General features: G+C 38.9%; 1 protein-coding gene across 1 annotated transcript in view; it reads right to left on the bottom strand.

The window, feature by feature from the left end:
• grik4 (glutamate receptor, ionotropic, kainate 4) overlaps positions 1-20,200 on the bottom strand; it is a 300,984-nt gene that overhangs the window by 169,144 nt on the left and 111,640 nt on the right. The window contains exon 4 of the mRNA XM_036560909.1: positions 5,303-5,468. Within this exon, the coding sequence (XP_036416802.1) occupies positions 5,303-5,468 (166 nt within the window). The remainder of the gene's footprint in view (positions 1-5,302; positions 5,469-20,200) is intronic.

Here is a 20,200-nt window from a genome sequence, read left to right as displayed (position 1 = left end):
AAAACATAAAGGCAATTAAAAAATAAAATGCATTGTCAAATGCAAAGTTTGAACATCCCCAATCAAATTACATGTTATGTTGTGTTAACACATCCTCCACAGGAAACAAACATAAATATGGCATTTGCAAATTTCAGGGCACAGTTTCAATGAATTTGCTATTTACCAGTTTAACATATTGAAAAACTACATAAAGCACAAAACAAAAAAGGTGCCATAACTTTCGCACAGGCCACATTTTATCTTTTATTTTGCCAATATGTTAAATTCAGCAGTAACTGTGCATTAAAATGTGCAGAAGTGTGTTCTTTGCAGAGGATGTGTAATTTATTTTTGCTTAGAAAATCAACAAAATGTGGAATAAAAAACTTTTGCATATGTATATTTAAATGACAGAAATGTGTATGATTTATAAAACCGGAAGAGAACTGGATTTCCATCTTTGTACATGAGCACGCAAGGGAACATTTATAAAAGTGTTTTTAATGTTTTCAATGTATTCTTTTCCTTGCTTTTTTTAAAATGGCATTTGTACATCATTTTTAATATAAAGAAAGCTCAGTTGTGCTGTCTGTTTTATCTGTTTTTGTGCAGAGGTGTGAATTGTTTTCACAGCAGGGGGTTCTCACTCCTCCACTTTCACTCCTCATTGCTCACTAGCAGTTCAAAACAGAGTCACAGCATTTCACTCACAGAGAGCCAGCAGAGTCCTAGTTAATCTGATAACAGAATTATAAAATATTGTATTTGATGGTATTAATGAAAAATAGTCAACTTCCTTTCTGCTGGTGGCCACTAGTGCATGCAGACAGACACTACTTGATTTTAATATGATACTAGAACTGAAACTGAAAACGAATGGAGTGAGAGATGAATGAGAATGAAATTATTACATTACCTCGGCCTGCATTTCAAACAGGGAGGTCAAATCTGAAAGCAGATAGCTTACCAACAAATTTCTATTTTGTTATTTGTCATGTAATAACAATAGAATGTGAAATACTGAATAAAAGATCTAAAAACACCTTCTAACGTCTAGTCTATAATGCTTTTTATCTACACTGTACAATGTATGTCTGAGAAATTATTAATATGATAAATAATTCCACACTTTTGAATGGCGTAAAGAGGTGGAAAGTAACAAACTGCATTCACTCTTGTTACAGTGCTTCAGTGTATTTTTCTGTGTAACAGTGCTTTTCAGAGTAGAATTAAATCATAGTACTTTTACTACTCAATACATTTTTAAGAAAGTACTTAAACTTCGCTATTTTAACTTTCAATAACACTACAGAGTAAAAATAAATTATAAGTGTATCAGCAATCAGCCAATTAGAAGAAAGCCAGATTACATTTAAAAAAGTACTTAAAACCAATGGAAACAAAGCAGCCCCCAAAAACACTTCCGCCCTGATGAGTTCAGAGACGTCAAGTTTAGTGGAGACAGAAAGAGAAGAATGTTACCAGCACACATGGGAAGATACTCTATCCAAACAGTTATCTTCACTAATTTCCAAATGATAAAAAAGGCTGTTATTATCAGTTGCCAAATATTCCTCGTGAAACCTGCCAAGATCTCCACTCATCTTCAGCCTGAGAGAGTTTCTCCTTACTTTGCTGTTTATGGAATAAAATGGCAGCTATTTACCTATAACCTGTAATGTATGTTTTATTGTAAGTGTTTCGTTAGCTAGCTACTTTATTTCACATTGATGTCTACCCATACAGTTTACCCACAGAAAAAGTGGTTCTGTCACAGTGTTGGAGGTAAACAGCCATAAAAGGGTTTGATACAGGAAATCTAGTCTAACTTAGGTACATCATAAGCTCTGGATAATAATTCCGTCTATAATTTGAACAGTCTGCAATGGAGTTTGAAGGGCTTTTGCATGCATGCTGAACACAGATAAAACATCTCCTCACATCAAGAAGGGGCCATTAGAGACATTAGGGCATCACTCCAGCAGAGTTTAAACAACATTGTGCTGTAATATTCACATCATCTCTCTCTCTCTCTCTCTCTCTCTGCCTTTGTGTTTGTCTTTAACTGTGTGAGAGGCTCTTTAGCTGTTTAACTTTAACTGTCAAATAAAGTTACATAAATTTCTGATTCTCTAAGATGCACTCCCCAGTTTAGTCATATCCAATTCCACCCACTAGTTAGGACTCCCCTAATTACACGATGCCCCCAGCTCTAGGAGAGCACAGCCTGGCTGAATGGCTGTAGCATCACCAGAGATCGACCTCGCGATCTTGTGAGGATAGGATCAATGCTTAGACGGTGCGAATAATTTTAATGGTAAAAATGTGATGTACAGGTACCGGTGAATTTATACAGTTTGAATCCTGTGTAATACATACTGTCTCTAGAGGGTGACACCTATGAGGTAATGTAAGCTAACGTTCTGGGAGCTCATGGGCAGTATGCCTGTCACAAAAATTACATTAATAATTGAGTAATGCACCTGTTATTTTCACAGGTAATCAAAAATAGACTTAATTAAACAGAATCTCTGAACAGCCTTTCAGGGATTCAAATCTACTTTATTGTAAACTTTTAATTAAGGAAGCCATATATAATCATCTAACCATGAACTAGCAGAGCATACTGTGATCAGTCTCAGCACTCAAAACCTCTTTCTCCTGTAATATCAGGTTTGGCTTTTTTTTGTTTGTACTGATTATGTATAATGATATCGCCAAGTCGACTCATGATTTTTTCAGACTGATTGCGGATATATATAAAAAATAACTTGACTACTCACGTAGTTTTCCACTAAACTACTTATTTACTCTTTCTTGAGTGATTTCCTTCATTTACATTTGTGCTCAAGTAAATTATCAGTACAGTAACAGTACTCTTCCTTAAACTGCCATTTTTCAGTACTCTTTCCACCCCTGGTAGTGTAGATGTTCTGTCAGCAGAGAGGTTGCTGTCAGCAATGGGGGGTGTGCTTTGATGGTAAACGAGTGGGACAGCAAATGTGATGACAGCCTGAAGGACAGTGATAGCAGGAGCAGGAACATGCTGAAACCATCCCACATTACCACAACATGAATAATGGGACAGGCGTGTAGTAATCAATACCATTATATGAGTGTTGAGGTATGAGGTTATAATTCCAGACTGGATCTAATAGAATAATCATCATGTGTCTCTGTGTCTTTGAAGGTACTTGCTCACAGTGGAGGACTGTGGAGGAAAACAGTATGGAGCTACAGAAGAGCACTATGTGCTTTGAGCAACTTTGGTAGTGTCTTTGTACACAGCAAGACTGTTGCAGCACAGCACACATCAGAGGGATTTATTTAGCCACAACAAGTTCTATAAAGATGGGGCATCTCTATATGCTTTATGAAGTATATCAACCTTTCATGTCCCAATAAGTCTTGATCTTCCAGACTTTATGTCCTTTTCTCCAGTATTGGCATCTTTTGTAATATTATAATGCCATAGTGGGGTTTAGCTCTTTCTAAAGAGACAATACAGTAATACAGGGTTGCCAGATATGGTCTGTAATTGGTTAATTTGATTTTGTATTATTTACTTATTTGCTGCTTTTTGTTTACTCTTTCTTAAAAGACACTTTGTATGTTTATGTAACCCTCTATCAGTTGCACAGTACAAGCAATTCAACAGACTATACATCAGTGCTTCTCATTCCCAGTATGGTGTCCCAACATCAGGCTTATTTCTGTGTCTAACCAGTCTGATTCAACTCATCAGGCAATTCTAAAACCTTTCTGAGCTGAGGGCAGTGTACAAAGTTCCCACTGCTATACAAGTGTGCCAGAAGATTTTCAAGAAGCAATGATGTACTGTACACAGCAAAGCTCGAATATTTGTTAAAACCCAATGAGACCCAGCTATTTATGTCAGGTTCATACATCAATTCTCAACTATTTGTCAGACTTGGGGTTTAGATTCCATGTTCAGCTTTCTTATAGCCCCCACTCACACTTTCCCAACTTTGATGGATTGTGGCATGCATTTAACTCCTGCTTTAGTTTTCTACCTCTTCTTATTTGTATTCCCAAGTCGTACCCCCTACTTGTTTTTATCTGGTTTGCTGAAGTCAATTATGTTGTTGGCACTGAGGTCCGTAAGGCCACAAAACACATCTTAAATGTAAATGTAATGAGAATGAGAATTATTAGGTGAGGTTTATCAGGACTAAAATGTCTGGGTTGTTGTCGGAAGGCTTTAATTGTTAATTTATGATTTTTTTTTTTATTTATTTTTCATTTATTGATGACAGCATGTCATTGTTGCTAAAAGGTAATTAACAGGAATTCTACCATTTTTCCAAAGAATCCTGTATAATTAAATGAGTGAGGTGTAATATGAGAAGGTGAATTACAGAGGAATTTCTTTATAGTAGTGGTGATGGGACCAGGTGTTAAGAGGTCTACAATGTAAATATAGCCATTTTTTAATATCCAACATGATCAGTAAACATATACATGTATTCAGAGTTTTTATATGTAATGTTAATAATGGGAAAACAGTGGCCAATCTGAGATAAACAAGTTTTCTTTGGGTGCTATTTTGCCTTACAACACCCTGCATGTACTTCTCCACTATAAATGTATTTAGATAAATTGTATAGTTTACTTGGAAACAAAAGGGTTACATTTTTTAAACATACAAAGGAAACTGGTCTAATCGAGATATTTTTCTCTGCAGTATCTAGATAGATATGGCCAAGTAAGCTCTCCCACTGGTTAGGAGTTCAGGAGCTGAACTGAAGGCCTAACATGTCAGACTAACCACTAACAGAATTAGGAATTGACAGTGAAATCAACAATCATATTTCGATTTACAGTGAGTGGCCTACTGGAAGTCTTACATCAGATACATCACTGACTGTGAATATGAGTGGTAGCCTGATCAATATGTTTCAGTCAGTTGTCAGAAATAGAAAACAGTGGCAAGTCTCTGTCAGGGCTGTTCACTGAAGGCCTCTCTGGACAACTGCTAGAAGGTAAATATATGTTAAACATAATGTCTGTTAATAGCTTATAATGAAACATGGGACATCTTTTATAAGCTCCAAATATTGGCAATTAATTTTAAACAGCCAAAAAATGTTCATATGAATCACTGTTGGACTAATGCTAACATACCACTAAAATCCCATAGAAGTGCTAGCAGAAGAAGCATTATCATAGAGGTGTTTTGAGATTTATGGCCTAAACTGAAGGTCTTAGCCAAAGAAAATGTCAGACACAGACTAGTTTAGAGCCATTGAAGTGGAACATCTGCTATCTGATCTATACACACTGTTTCTGTGTTACTCACAGTTGGCCTGGACGCAGATGAGGCAGGACGTGGTGCTGTTGAAGAAGGTGAGGAGGCCAGCTACAGCCAGGCTGACGTCTGTGTTGGTGGGCCTGAGGTCCAGTGTGGTGAAGCGGGGGAACTGCACCTTCAGGATGTCCTCTGGAGCCACCTTCACGTACGGCACCTGCACAGGGACACAAAACACCACGTTAAGGAAATCAACTTGGCAAACTTGTTCTCGTTAAAACCTCTGCTGAAGTTAAATTGGATGAAAGTTCATTACGGGAGGGAGCGCTGTGCTTTGTTTACTGCGCCCGTGCTCCACTGCAAAATGCAAAAGCTCCATGGCAGAAGTACAGCACAGACCATTATATTCTCATCAGGCTAATTATATCCACTTTACCACTAAAACTAATAAGAACTCATTTAAATAATTCAACAACTCCCTCTCAGATAGTGTCCAAATTAAAAGCACAACTTTAGCTGGCTTAAAAGGCCCATATCCTACAATCTCCTTTGCTCTTATTTTTTCCCTGTGCTTGACTTACATGACATGTTATGGATTTTATTGACCAAAAAGAGAACAAAAATATACTTTTACATGACCGTTTTCCAACCTCTCTTGATCTCTAATAATTAAACGGCCTGTTTTTGACACTGTGTTACAAGACTGATATATTTAAACAAGCTCTGTTCTGATTGGCTGTCCTGTATTGTGCCTCAATCAAAAAGCAGTCCAGGCTGAACCTCTCCAATGGGCCACTTCAGTGGTAATGGGCAGAGCTAAACTGCTGTTGGATAAATGCACAGATATATGTAAATGTTTTGTTTTTGCAATGCCACAAAAACCAACATGTTTACATATTTTTTTTTACAAAGACGTTAGTTTCCATACGTGGACTATACGGGGAGTGAATGGTACATTTAGAGACTTATACAATGTTTACAGACAACATCAAGCTTGTTCTGGAGACAAAGCAATGAGATCAAAGAATAAAGAGTATGCAGCACATTTCCTGTGTGACTCAAAGTCATGACACTGTAATACAGTGTAATATACAAAACTCATAGATACACAGGTCTGAAATGCAGAGTTCTAAAATGTTCCCTGGAGCCTGAACACTTTTGAAAAAGGCAAAACGCCATCAAAGGAAAAAAACACACATATACACAGACACACACATGCATACACAGAGCTTTTCCCCTCTAAAGTCTGACTGGAAGGAGTCAGTGGCACGAACTGAATTTCCTACAGTCCAGCACAGTGCGCTGGGGGACGAAACTATTGCATCAGAAACACATCCAACTTTGTGTTCCCCAGAGGCCGTGCTGTGTGCCGCTCTCTAATTTGATATGTGCTGATGTGTGGGTGCAGCAGGGCTCAGCGGGCCTTGAAGGGGATCCTGGAGGACGCAGGAAGCCCAGAGAGAGAGAGAGAGAGAGAGGAGGAGGAGTGCAGGCCTCTTCATCACGGCAGATTGCCTGTCTGCGCAGCCCTGTGTGAGCGTACGGCGCGCTCGCTGGGCCCTGTATCCCCGATTGGTTTCCCATCGCTTTCCATCAGGCTGTAATGGAGTCTCCAGCAGCATGGATGGATGGAGCGCGCTGGCCTGCTCGCTGAGAGACTCTGAGGACCGGCCTGTGAGGAGCGGGTAATGGCCATGCAGACACCGGGGACACACACTCAGCCTCCAGCCGCCCCACACTGTGCTCTACCTCTCACTTCTCCCCTGTATCTCTCTCTCTCTCTCTCTCCTCCTTATGTGTCTTTCTATGTCTTTCTCATTGTGTCTCACTCCCTATGTCTCTCTCTCTTTCTGCCCCTGCATCTCTCTCTCAATTCAATTCAAGGTCCTATATTGACATGAGAAATAATGCTACATTTGTATTGCTAAAGCGTGGCTTGCAGAGTTTGAGAGTTTTAAACAGAAACCAACTTCTACAAAGATGAACATATTAGAGTTTAGAACAGTTAACAAATGCAAATAACCATAGAGCTTAAAACATTAAACACTGCAAAATTAGAAATGTAATGGCAGAATTGTAATTTTAGAGAGGGAATAAAATATCTTACAAATCTCTCTCTCTCTCTCTCTCTCTCAATACCCCTGCATCCCTCTCTCTCCTTATGTGTCTGTCTTTCTCATTCTCTCTCTCTCTCTCAATATCCCTATATCTCTCTCTCCTTTTGTGTCTTTCTACATCTTTCTCATTCTCTCTCTCTCAATATCCCTGTATCTTTCTCACCTTTTGTGTCTTTCTACATCTTTCTTATTCTCTCTCTCTCAATATCCCTGTTTCTCTCTCCTTTTGTGTCTTTCCATGTCTTTCTCATTCTCTCTCTCTCTCTCTCTCTCTCTCAATATTCCTGTATCTCTCTCTCCTTTTGTCTTTCAGATCAGTTCAGTTCAAGTTTACTTTATTGACATGACAAATTATTATACAATTACAATAATACAACAATTAAGAAGAGAAAGTGTTATCAAATAATAATATAAAAGTATATACAATAATAAAACAAAACCTATTTGATGTGTATGCAACATATAATGAGAGAAAATAAGTTAATTATTGAATATATTTATGTAATTGAGAAGGGAAAAGAGAAAAGGAAAAAAGGATACCTATATTACATGTATATAACAGTGAACAAAAGAAAAGGTTGTTATTATCTCTCTCTCTCTCTCTCTCTCTACTTACTCTTAATCGCTCTCTCTCCTTATGTGTCTTTCTATGTCTTTTCTTATTGTCTCACTCTCTGCAGTCTCCCACCCCTCTCGGTCACTCTCTCTCCCTCTCCCTCTCTCTCTCTGTCCTTATGTGTCTCTCTAAATCAGAGGTGGTGAACTCCAGTCCTGGTGGCCAGAGTCCAGCACAGTTTGGTGGTTTTTCTACTCAAACACACCTGAATCAACTCAAAAGCTGATTATCAGGTTTAGTAGGTGGGTTAGGAGCAGACAAACTGTGCTGGACAGTCTGCCACCCCTGTTCTGTCTTTTTCATTGTGTAGCCCTGCCTCTCCATGTGTGTCTCTTTGTAAAGGGAATCAAAAGTGAAAAGTTTATCACTTTTCGTAGCTGATTTTTAACACTTCATGAACCACTTCTATACATTTATGCAGAAATTCATGTAAGACAACAATTTTCAGTTAGATTCAACGTAATTTTTGCTAAACATGACCGAAAATTACAGAACATACATATTTCTTATTCCTTATCATTTGTTATTCTGTATATAATAATAAACAATATATTTGTTTAAAAAGCAATGAAAATGTTAAATGTAAGTGTAAAAGGTGAAATATGTAAATTATAAAGCATGCAAGTTTTATGTTTGACTTTTTGTTAAGAAATTAGAAAATACAAAAACACATTTTCTCTGACTTTTCCTTCCACCCTCCAGAACACTGTATCTGCATCATAGGCACCTAAGTGCTCACTTGCTGAAGGAAGTGTTAGGTGTGGTAAATTCAAAAATGGAACAGATGATCCACCTCAAACAATGACTGTCAGACTGCTCTGTTATCAGAGTGAGATAAACTAACATTAGTTAGAGTTTGTAAATATAACAGTTAATGTGTACATTAAGAGATGAGGTGGTTCACTCAGATCATCTGTAGTCACCACACATATGATCATAATGATAAAATAATCACAAGTGGCTTTCTGACATCTCTCTAATATGTAATTAGAAAGTTTTAGCCCTTTGTCATAAGTTGCAATGAAGAATCAAAAGGCATGCTGGGATGTGGCACTGCCTGAGGTGTACAGTTTTGTAGACTCGAGTCAAACTGAGGATTTGAGGGGCTGCCAGCAGAAACTTCCTTCGACCTTTTGAGAATCAGAATGCCCTTCAGAAAGGCAGAGGGATTCCCTGCGGGCAGTGAGACGTGGGAGTCTGGTTGTGCTTTTTTTCTGGAATTGGAGCTCAGGGCGGGAGATGGAGCTTTAAGGTTCCTGGTTCCTCTAAAAGTAACAGTTAGCAATCGGAATTGATATTTCAGTATAAACACAATCTTTCAGCTCTTTCAAAATACATTCAAAACTTAATATTAACTTAATATATTTAATAATATTTACTTAATATTATTATGGAAGCTGATGTCGCCCCCATCAGTGGTGTGATGCCTGCAATGTCAGATAAGGTCACATTTGCATTTCTCAAAATCAACATTTTCCAGCTGTCAGTGTTAGAAGAACAAGGAGTCGTGTAGAAGCTCCATCAGCTCTTTCTACGCAAAAGACAATTTTTTTTTGAACGTGTAGATGTCAAATCCTATATTTTATATGTATATTAAACATTTATTTTTGCTAATTACATACAAACATACTATTTACATATTGCGGAACAAAACCTTGTATCACCAAAATGGTAACTTTACAGGAGAAGGGAAAAACCTGCTTTACTTTAAATGTAAGTCAATGGAACCAGAATTTTTTCAGAGTAATTTTGGGCCGTTTCTTTTAGTCCATTCATCATAAACTACACCCATAATGTAAATGAGGCATCTTCAAATTATGTCAAAACCTGAAAAACGACAAAAATGGAGATATGAGGTCGACAGCAGCAACATACATGTGACATCACACTGAAATTCCTTTTTACATTAATTTCTACCTAAATGCATGAATATGGTGTTAAAAGTAAGTAATACGTTTTTAAACTTCACATTTGCCACCCCGTTTCTCTCTCTCTCTTTCCATGTTTCCCTTTCTCTCTCCCTTTCTTTCTCTTTTACCCCATGTGTCTCTCTGTCATTCTCTGTATCTCTCTATCCTTCTCTCTCCCGTCTTCCTGTCTCTCTTTCTTTGTCTTCGTCTCTCCTCTCTGTGTCTATCTGTGTCTTTCTTTCTCTTTTGTCTGTTTTTTTCTCTTCACACATCTTCCCTGTAGTACTCTTTCTTTCTCTTTCTTTTTGTCATTCTGTCTATCTCCCCGTCATTCCTTTCTGCATCCGAGTCAGTGTCACACCAGCGCTCATCCACTCACTGTTTCTCATCTACAACCGCAGAGACAGTAACTTCACCCTTACCGTCTCAGGCGCCTCACGCTCATTACTCTCGGGATGATCGTCTCTGGAGGCTGAAGGCGGTCTGAGAGTGCAGAGAAACATGCTGATGAATAGCTACGCGAGAAGAATCTCCTTCAGGTTTACACAGATCAGAGAGAATGTGATTGGAGTCCTTGAACTAATTAACGGTTCAAACGGTGGCCAGCACGGCTCCTGGAGAACAGCGCAGCGCAGAGTAATGAACGTGGGAGAGCTTTAACGAGCTGACACTTCTCACACACCACACAGAGACAGGGTGCGGGGCACCTGTTGATGTTTGGGTCAAGGGTCTTTTTACGCTGGAAGTGGGAAAGAGGAGCTCATTTAAGGAAGCAAGCTTTGAAGAGCTAATTTGCTTATTATGGCTTCTCTCAGCAAATGCCTTTGTAGGTTTGTGATAGTGAGAGAGAGAGAGAGAGAGAGAGAGAGAGAGAGAGAGAGAGACTACGCTGTCAATATAAACAACTCCAACATAGTAGGGATTAGAAACAGGTGGAAACTGAAAATGAACATTATTTTCACAGAATGTACTCAAAAACTAGAACAAACACACTTTTTTGCAATTCCAAAGTACTTCATTCAACCTTATAATTAACACTACAGAACCAAATGTCTTGCCAGCAAACACTTCTGAGAAATTACTGATAGCACCTTAAAACTCTTAACACCGCAACTAAAGGAGACACAGCAGGTGTCTCCAATGTGAGCCGGCCAAGCTAACTTTCAGCACTAAATATAGTCTGTCATGGCAGTAACACAACGTCCAAATGAATGTTTCATGAACAGTGTTTGTTTTGACCCCACACCCTTCACTGGGCAGTGCTCAGAGAGTTAACATTGCCAGCTGAGATCTCAGAACAACATCATATTCAACTAAGTAATATTGCACCTGTATTTAGTAAATTTCACAGTGTGGAAACTGTGGGTTAAACTGGATTTGGGATTTGGATGTGGAGGAGCCCTAATTTTTTCAGAGTGTTAACAATGTAGGAACAATATAATCCAGTTTATGGAGTATTATATTGAGTTTTCAGCACTGATATCATATTAAAACTAATAGCCTTTCTGTGCTAAGGGCTAAATTAATTCAATGAATTTATTTGTCTGTTTCTAGTGTTCGCCATTTGTCAGTTTTGGTACGTTAAAGCCTTTAAACTAGTGAAACAAACTGTTACAAACAATGATCCCATCCGTTTGACATCAGAAATCCACACTGTCCTGTTCAACTGAATATTTGGAGCAGCTGCCTCCTGTTTTTAAAAGACTGGCGGTAGAGACAATACAGTTCATACAAAAAAGAAATTACTGCCAGGTGTTCAGTGCCATCCAATCAGAACCATGCTTCTCAAAAAACTAAGCCTCTGCATTTCTACCCAACATCACTGACCGATTTAACTTGCTAATTTGCAAAATCTATGAATAGCTAACTGGGTGCAAATGTATCATAGTTATGCATGGCTGTAAAATATTGAAAAAAAATTGCATGTAGATCTACTGTATGAGTGAAAGTTTGATTTTGGCACCTCATTCACGAAAACTTGACTTGCTATACAGCCACTGCTAGATACCTACACGACTGGATGAAATTGCTTAGCTATTTCCATATTTAAAATGGCTTTAGATTTAACCGCATGATGAACACATTTATTTAGCAAGTTAAAACATAACGAAGCAGGATGGATGACTGTGAAAAATCAGTGGAATGATAAGAGAAGGACGTGTCTGTTATATGTTAGCGTGGTTTATCACACACAATAGTTGAATGGATAAAAAAAAATCTACTGGAAACAATTTAGATTTTCATCAAGTTACTGTAGAGCTCAGCTAACAGTCTGGCCCAATGCTGTAACACAAATACATAATCGCTAGTTCGTTAGTGCGTTAGTTCATGATTTTAACTGAGATATGAGGAGATTTTGTTGTTGTGACTGAGTTTGACTGTCCATCTGATCATGCCCATAGGTCATGTGGTCAGGCAGAGAGTCTTGTTTTTTATTTTAAAATTCGTCCTCCCAGTACTTTGAAAAGAGGTGGGTCAAATGTCCACCCGATACCCCCATGTTGTCTCGGCAGCCATGAGATACATAGTGTCATGTCCGCTTTGGCCACAGTGAAGCATATCAGCGTGTAGAATTGGAGCTTGGAGAATTGGTGCACCATGTAAAAGGTGCAGGGAAACAGTGGAGAAGAGCAGGTTGAGCGATGAAGACACAGTAGTGTTAATAAATGAAATTCCTTTCTGCAGCGTGTAATCCCACTCCAGTTAAAAACATCAAACTGGAGAAGCAATAATATAAAGTGAATTCTGTCTGTTTTCTGAGAGTTCAGAGAGTTGAAATATTATTATTCTGTTGGTGGTAAATATTCTTTCAGCTCTTCTTTACAGGCTTCACATCGATCTGGCCACTATGAGTACTCCCATTGTTGAAGAAAGTCTGCCAATAATATGCCTCTGAGACACCACTGCTAATTTACACTTAGTTTCAGAGGCAAGTTTCACACAAACTGCCGGCCAAGACTTTACTGAAGGAAACAGAAAATCTAGAAAATTGGATATATATATATCTCCACCCACATTTTGAACAGCCACCCTCAAAAGGAGAGGAATACATTTTGCTTGTGCTGTGTGTGAGCGGTAATCTGCTCTACATCTTACAGTGGCCTTGGGCATCTTTTATATAGTGATAGAGAACACAGTAGTTCATAGAAAGCCCAGATTCTACATGCTGACACATTTTACATTAACCATAGTACAATGCATAACTCTGGCTATGTTCACACAGCAGGTGAAAGTGGCCCAAATCCAATCTTTTTCTTCATATGTGACACAGATGTGTTGTCTGTGTGTCAGTGTGATCAGCAAAAAACACAATGAATCTGACATTTTCAATTCCAATTTGAGACGCTTTCTTACGTGGTACTGAAATCCGATGTGTATCCGATCTGCAGCAATGCGTCTCAGTGTGAACAGCTGGATCAAAATTCATACAACTTTTACGTCAGTCCAGCTCGACATTTGTCATAATTTTGCACTGCTGAGACTCATAAACATTTAGGCTGATGTTCCTGTACCAAAACATTACAAGAGATTTATCCAAAACCCTCCTTGTTCAAAGAGATTTTGAAATGGCCAGACACGGCCGTAGAAGAGCGAGGCTGCAGTGTCAAAGAAAAGCTGAAAGTCTGAAAGCAAAGTTTAAAGAATCCCAGGACACAAAGAAGTGACCACGCCCTTTTTACAGCAAGCTCGAACACATTTTGGGTGATGAGCCCAGCTGTCAGTCAACAAAGCTTCTTGATCGCTCCTGTGACGCTGGCGAAGATGAAACTGAAAGCTCCAGGAGCGAGTGGTGTTTGTTGGCAGTCATGATTGTTTACCTCTGGACGAGCGCGCCACGTGATCATTCTTTTGCGCATGCGGGTCGGTTTTGGAGCGTGATCTGTTCAGACTGATGTCACCTACAGGTCACATTTAAAAGATATTGTGAACAGCAAAACAAAAAAAATCAGATTTGGGCCACTTTTACCTGCTGTGTGAATGTAGCCTATGTGGCATTGGAGCTTGCTGTCTGCTACCTTTTCATAAAGGCTACGTTTATTACTGGATGCACTGTGATCTTTTCTAAAAACGCTCAAGCTCATTTAGACAATTCGGATCGGTAAGTGCTTGTTATTGTTTAGTCTGATCACAATAATGATATAATGCTCCTGATGTGTGACTCATATTTCTATTTATGTGGTTTCTTGTTTAAAATAGTAGTTTGTGATACAGACTACATAAGAATCTATGAATTTTCAGCTTCGTCAGATCATGTTCTTTTCACATCGAAATGAAACAACAGACGTCTTGTGACTAACAGAGAAGAGTAGATTAAACAGCAAAATAGCCACCTTTTTGCATCAACCTTAAAGAGTTAATTATTTAAGAGCATTCTAAACAGCAACCAATGAGAAAGGAGGTGTGGGGTGCTGGTGCAGAAACAAAAAAAAAAATGTTTCAGTTCAGATCAAGCCAAAATAATATTCAGAAAATCTTTTCTTCCTAATCCCTGATTCTAAGTAAATTAACTAGAACGCAATATTGTTATTATCCAGTTAAATGCAAAATGGCTAAGGTTTTCACACAGTTTTGCTCCTATTTTAAATTATGTTCTGTGAAAAACCTTATTTTTCAGTTTTGGTTTCCATTCCCGGTACTGTTTCTAACCGCCTGCTGCATTCACTGGAATACATATTGAATCTTCATACACCAGGGAAATAGAAGGTCATTCAAAAGGCAGGGGGGATTGATATATTGTATTTTCTTACACTCGCAACACGCTTTTTGCATCAGATCTACTTGCAGGACTGTAGAGTGAACAGAGTGAGCAGAAGGCCTGAGCTATCCTGGCTGCAGTATTTGAGTGGTGGGCCGGAGGGAGAGCTGAGTATGAGGGTAATTTCTGTCTGTCTGAGCAGTGTCTGCTCCTGCGGGGTGACAGAGTGGCTGTCAGAGACTGCAGATGCGCCGCTGACAGCCTTTTAATGAGAGACTTAGCAAAGGCCAAAGGAGCATACTGACGCCACACAGGCAGCCACACAGTGAACCAGGGGGACCTGGAGAGACCCCAGCACAACCACTTCGGACAGTAAGCCTCTCTGCTGAGTCTCAGCTTCTTCCATTGCATTCAACAGCTTACAGTTAAAGATATACGGTCTATTACTCTGTCTACATTTCAACTTTTCAATCCATTTCTATTGCATCTCCACCAGCGGTGTAGTGTCAGGGTATGCACTTGCATACAAGTCTGTGTTTTGTTATTTAAGACAAACAGACAAATGCTCAGTGTCTGTTACCTCAGCTCAGCTTTGGCAGGCAGTTTGTGTGAAACCTGCCTCTAAAACTAAGTGTAAATTAGCAGTGGTGTCTCAGAGGCATGTTATTGGCAGACTTCCTTTAACAATGGCAGCACTCCTAGTGGCCAGATTGAGGTGAAGGTCTCAAAGAAGAGCTGAAAGAATATTTACCACCAAAAAAACAATGTTTCAACTCCCAGAACTCTCAGAAAACAGACAGAATTCGCTTTGTGGTCCTGCTTCTCAAATGTGATGTTTTTAACTGGAGTAGGATTACACCCTGCAGAATGCTTTGGTAAGAAAAATGCATTTAATAGCACTACTATCTCTTCATCACTCAGCATGCCCTTCTATGGAGTTAGTTTTGTGCCAAAATGTTTGAGAGAAGATTCTGATGTTTGAGAGAGGAATGGTCCAGTTTGAGAGGACAGCGGCGCTCTGAGCGCGCAGCTAATGAACTTGAACGCACTTGTCAGCACGAAGTGCGGCAGATAAACACCTTCAGATTTGCTCAACAAAACACTCCGGTTTTCACTCAAAACTGGAAAACCTGCTCAATCACTCTTCACCTTCAAAACTCACACATGCGCGCAAATCATTTCTGCTCTCAGCTCCTTTCTCAACTTTCACATCTGCTCGCTGTAAAATGTCTGAACGTTTGTGCCAAAACTCCAGCCAATCAAGAGCTGCCGAGGGGCGGTTCCTGTCAGCGCACCAATCATGGCGTCTTTTCTTAAGCAGCTTTATGCCAATTGGTCAAGGTACGTTTGTGGCTGTGGTATTGAGTCGGCTAGTGTGCTTGTAGCCTCGACATTAGATAGATGGTTTATAGCTTTCTCGAAGCAAATGAATGAAACGATTTATCAGTAATACTCTGTCATAGATAATAAAGTATTAATCTAACTAACATTGGTAGCTCGGCCATTTGTTCCCTACCAGAGGCTTAACGTTAGCTAACTTCAAATAGCTTAACATTAATCGACTAAGCTAACGTTAGCAAGGTTTCTTTGACTGTAGCTAACAGTGTCTAACAGTATTCTACTGAACTCTCCTATAGTGCTTGTCTTCATAGGCTCATCTTGTTAATCCTGTATATTTATCTTCTATAGTGGCGTCATCAAAAAACAATACTGATGCCATGCCGGGCAGTTTGCGTGACTAGCTACAGCCTTTGTGCACTGAAGTCATTTTAGACACATTGTGAACCCATATTGGAACCGCATGAAAATTTGTGCTGTGGCCTTTCAGACATAGCCATTTCTGTAATTATTGGCACCCTTGGAAAAGATGGGGCGAAAGGTAAAAAATGTCTTTTTGTAATTAACTCACACTGAAAAAATAGGACAAACTTGTGTTGATAACTGTTAGGCCAATACATAAGATGTTTAAAACAACCAGAGCTGTAGTGAATCTGCCTGAGAGAGGACGTATGTTTATTTTACGCTTGTGTACAGTAAGGAAAATGGTTAGAGCAACAAAACTTCCTTCAAAGATCATAATGGAGGTCTATAGAAGGTGGTAGCGTGTTGGGATCTCCAAAACTATAATAAGATGCCACGTTCATTTGGAAGGCATGACAAAAGCAAGCCTTTTCTTTCATCTTACCCCAAACAACAACACCTAGAGTTCTCTAGACACTAAAGGTAAATTGACTGGAACCGGGTTCTAAGTTCAGATGAGACAAAATAGAGCTTTTGGGTTACAAACACTCAAGCGTTTGTGTAAAAAGAAGGATGATAATACAGAAAAGAACTCCATCCTCACTGTCTAAGCATGGTGGAGTATTTGTGATGTTTTGGGGCTGTTTTTCCTCCAAACACCCTGGGAACCTTGTTAAAGTACACAGCATTGTGGGCCCCATGAAGTACCAGAAGAATTTAAATGAAAACTGTGTCTGCCTCTGCAGCCTCTGAGCTAAACAAGAGAGTCCAAAAGAGAGGATCTAGGACCCTAGAGGATCTGGAGAGTTTCTTTACTTAGGAATGGTCTTAGGGAAATTGCTTGCTCTATATTCTCATCTCATCAGGCACAGTTAGAAAAAAAGGTACTGTGCAGGTTTCATTCATCAAGGTACAAATGCAAATGCACCCTCAAAAGTACAACAAGGGTTTTAAGGGGAGGGTGTGTATTTGTATCTTTTCATAACCTAATGTTTCAAAACACAACAATTAAATAAAAAGGCTGGAGACATGACAGGAATAAAATTAATTTAGAATAAAATTTTATATTTCTAATTGCAATGGTTTATAGTAGAATCACGACCCCTAACTAAAGGTACTGAAGACGTGCACTGCAAAATGTGGTACCTTTTATTTCTGAGAGTGTAGGAGAAAACTGCTTTTATGTTGGCTAAATGCACGTGTGCCAAAAATTATGACACACATAATTTTGTTCATTTTCTATAAGGGGTATTGTTTACTTAGACTAAATTTCCTTTAATTTAAGGTTAGATTTTCATATGAAAATGTGATAATTAACGGCATAGATTTTTCCAAGATTCTTAATTTTACCCATCTTTACCAAGAGTGCCAATAATTACAGAGCTGACTGCACATACGTTTGGCACTGATGACTTCTTAGACAGCGTTTAATCATTACTGTTAAACAAGCTCAAAATTCAGATGTTAAATTCCAGAACCCAAGCATTCTTCAGCTTGAGTTCTTCACTTGCTCCGATGCTTCTCTCCTGTGCTCCAGGTGCTCCCAGTGCTTTCATAACCATTACTCCTGTCCTCATCACTGCAGCGTATTCACTCTCACTGTTCAAAAGCTTTGAGAAAAGACACGAGGCAACACTCATGATGATGTCTAAAATCCCATGACATTTCCCATGACATATCTCTGACATTTCCGACACTATTTAAAAGGATTTGTGCAGCGCGGTTTGGGAACTGTTCAGTGTGAGCCAGTTCAGTCGACTTGCGGACTTTTGCACTTTTGCATTCATGGAGAATAAATGATTTTGAATGGCACTCACCCAGATCAGACCTGAGTTACCGGATACTGGATTCACTTTTTTATATGGCCTAAATATAAAGTTTACAACTCACTGCTACATAGTGGAAGACATTAGTTTACTATTAAGACTTTATAGTCAGTAAATACTATGTGAAATTTATACAGTACTGTGCATGGGTCCAAGACCAACCCTCATTTATTTCATTTCCAATCAAAATGGCCCTTAAGTGTATTAGTGAATAATTCATTTTGCAGCATTAAGAAAAACAAACAGAAGACATATTTAACAGAAGCCTAAACAGATACAATTAATTTTTTTTTCACCATTTAGTGTTTCCACTCTTTACCTTTATTACGGGAGATTTCAGATTTCAAAATAATGTTCAGTCTTAGAAGTTGGTTGCATTTTTTGCTTCTCACAATCGAAGTAATCCTAAACACATTTTGTGATGTTGAGGTCTGGACGGAGGTGTGGTCAGTCCATTGTTCTGAGAGCAGCTTCTTTGCTTGATTTGCAATTTTTCTGCTTTTTTATTGTATATTTCCTTTTCTCAGTATCAGCTTCTTGACAGCTGTACATCCTTTCAGATCTTATATGTAATCTCCTCAGAAATATCTCCAAAATGAATAACTTGTATTTCATGGTTGTTTTGACTGGAAATTGCGTATATTTCTGGTTTCTGACTTTTGCGCAGTACTGTACGTGTGTAGTTATAAGACACAGGAATAGAAGTATAACCCCTCAAACAGGCTCTTGCAAATTAAGGTTTTAACTCATTAAATGTCTTCACTCTTAAAGGAGCCAAAACACATTCTTTGGAGTGACGCCATAGAAGAACCACCTTTGATTTCCTAAAAAAAACCTTTCAAAGGATGGTTCTTTAAAGAACTATTTCTGTAAATGAGATACCGGAGTGTGAAGAAGTTTCTATACCAATGCAAAGTTTTTCCTAGAGCTGTACATCCAAGGGCCATTTTGGAACCTCTACTCTGAAGAGTGTGATCTATTCACACTTTAAAGGTGAAACATTTCCTAGTGATTTAGATTTAGACCAATTTGGCATAAACTCTGGTTTTTGGCTTGGCAGGTAACACAAATGAAGCATGAAAGTGCTGGCTAGGTGCCGATAAGGACTCCACTTGGTCTGAAGGTTAAACCTGCTCTCCCAGTGGGAGTCTGACAAGTGTCCAACTCAATTGTAGTTCTGCGATGTGAACAAACACCCATTCCTGAGCTTTCCCCGTCCCAGGGGAACTATGGAAATTTCAGGCCATATGGCAAAGCAGAGTATAATGAGATCTTACATCTGCTACTTGCACCTTGTGTGCCAGAAGAACAAAACTCATGTTTAATAAAAGATCACACTGCCTTTAACTGAGGCCACGGTGTCAAACGCTGCAGCTGGACAGTCTAGCAGAATAAAGCTGGCTGTGTTTGCACTCATGGCAGGTGAGGAAAAAAGTGTAGAGGGCCTTGATCTGAAACTAGAAGACCAAGCTGGCCACTATAATTGTTACTGTTGTACACTGATGCAAACAAACACTAGTTCCATGAGTTAGATAAACAGGATATTACACTGCTGGAGAAGACTGCAATTATAGTAAAGGGCATTCTGAACACTATTGCACCCCACTCTTAAAAATAAAGGTGCCAAAAAGGTTATTTGGAGTGATTTCATAGAAAAACCACTTACTATTACTATCTGCTATTGTATCTGCTATTATTTTGCACTTCAAAAAAGTACTGAAAATGAAAAAACTGCTCATAAAACAGAGAAGAATCTGATGACATCAACAAACTATTAACAGGGGCTGTAAATCCAGGAAAAAAAACCCAGTGAAGACAAGAACATACAGAGAAAAAAAGACATGATTCAATCAAATCCGATGACAGTTACACATAAAAGATTCATTACTACTACTGTGCTCAGGTACTAGAGTACTACCATTTGGATACTGAAATCACCATTCAGGCGTTTGTTATGTAGCATCAATGGAAGACAGAGGAAATAAACAGGCTAACAATTCAGGGAGACACTGAATTTATATTTTAACAGCACTGCGAAATGTGA

The sequence above is a fragment of the Colossoma macropomum genome, unplaced genomic scaffold (assembly GCF_904425465.1).
Source record: "Colossoma macropomum unplaced genomic scaffold, Colossoma_macropomum, whole genome shotgun sequence".
NCBI lineage: Eukaryota > Metazoa > Chordata > Actinopteri > Characiformes > Serrasalmidae > Colossoma > Colossoma macropomum.
Note: the sequence above shows the minus strand (reverse complement) of the source record. Positions and strands in the feature narration are given on the sequence as shown.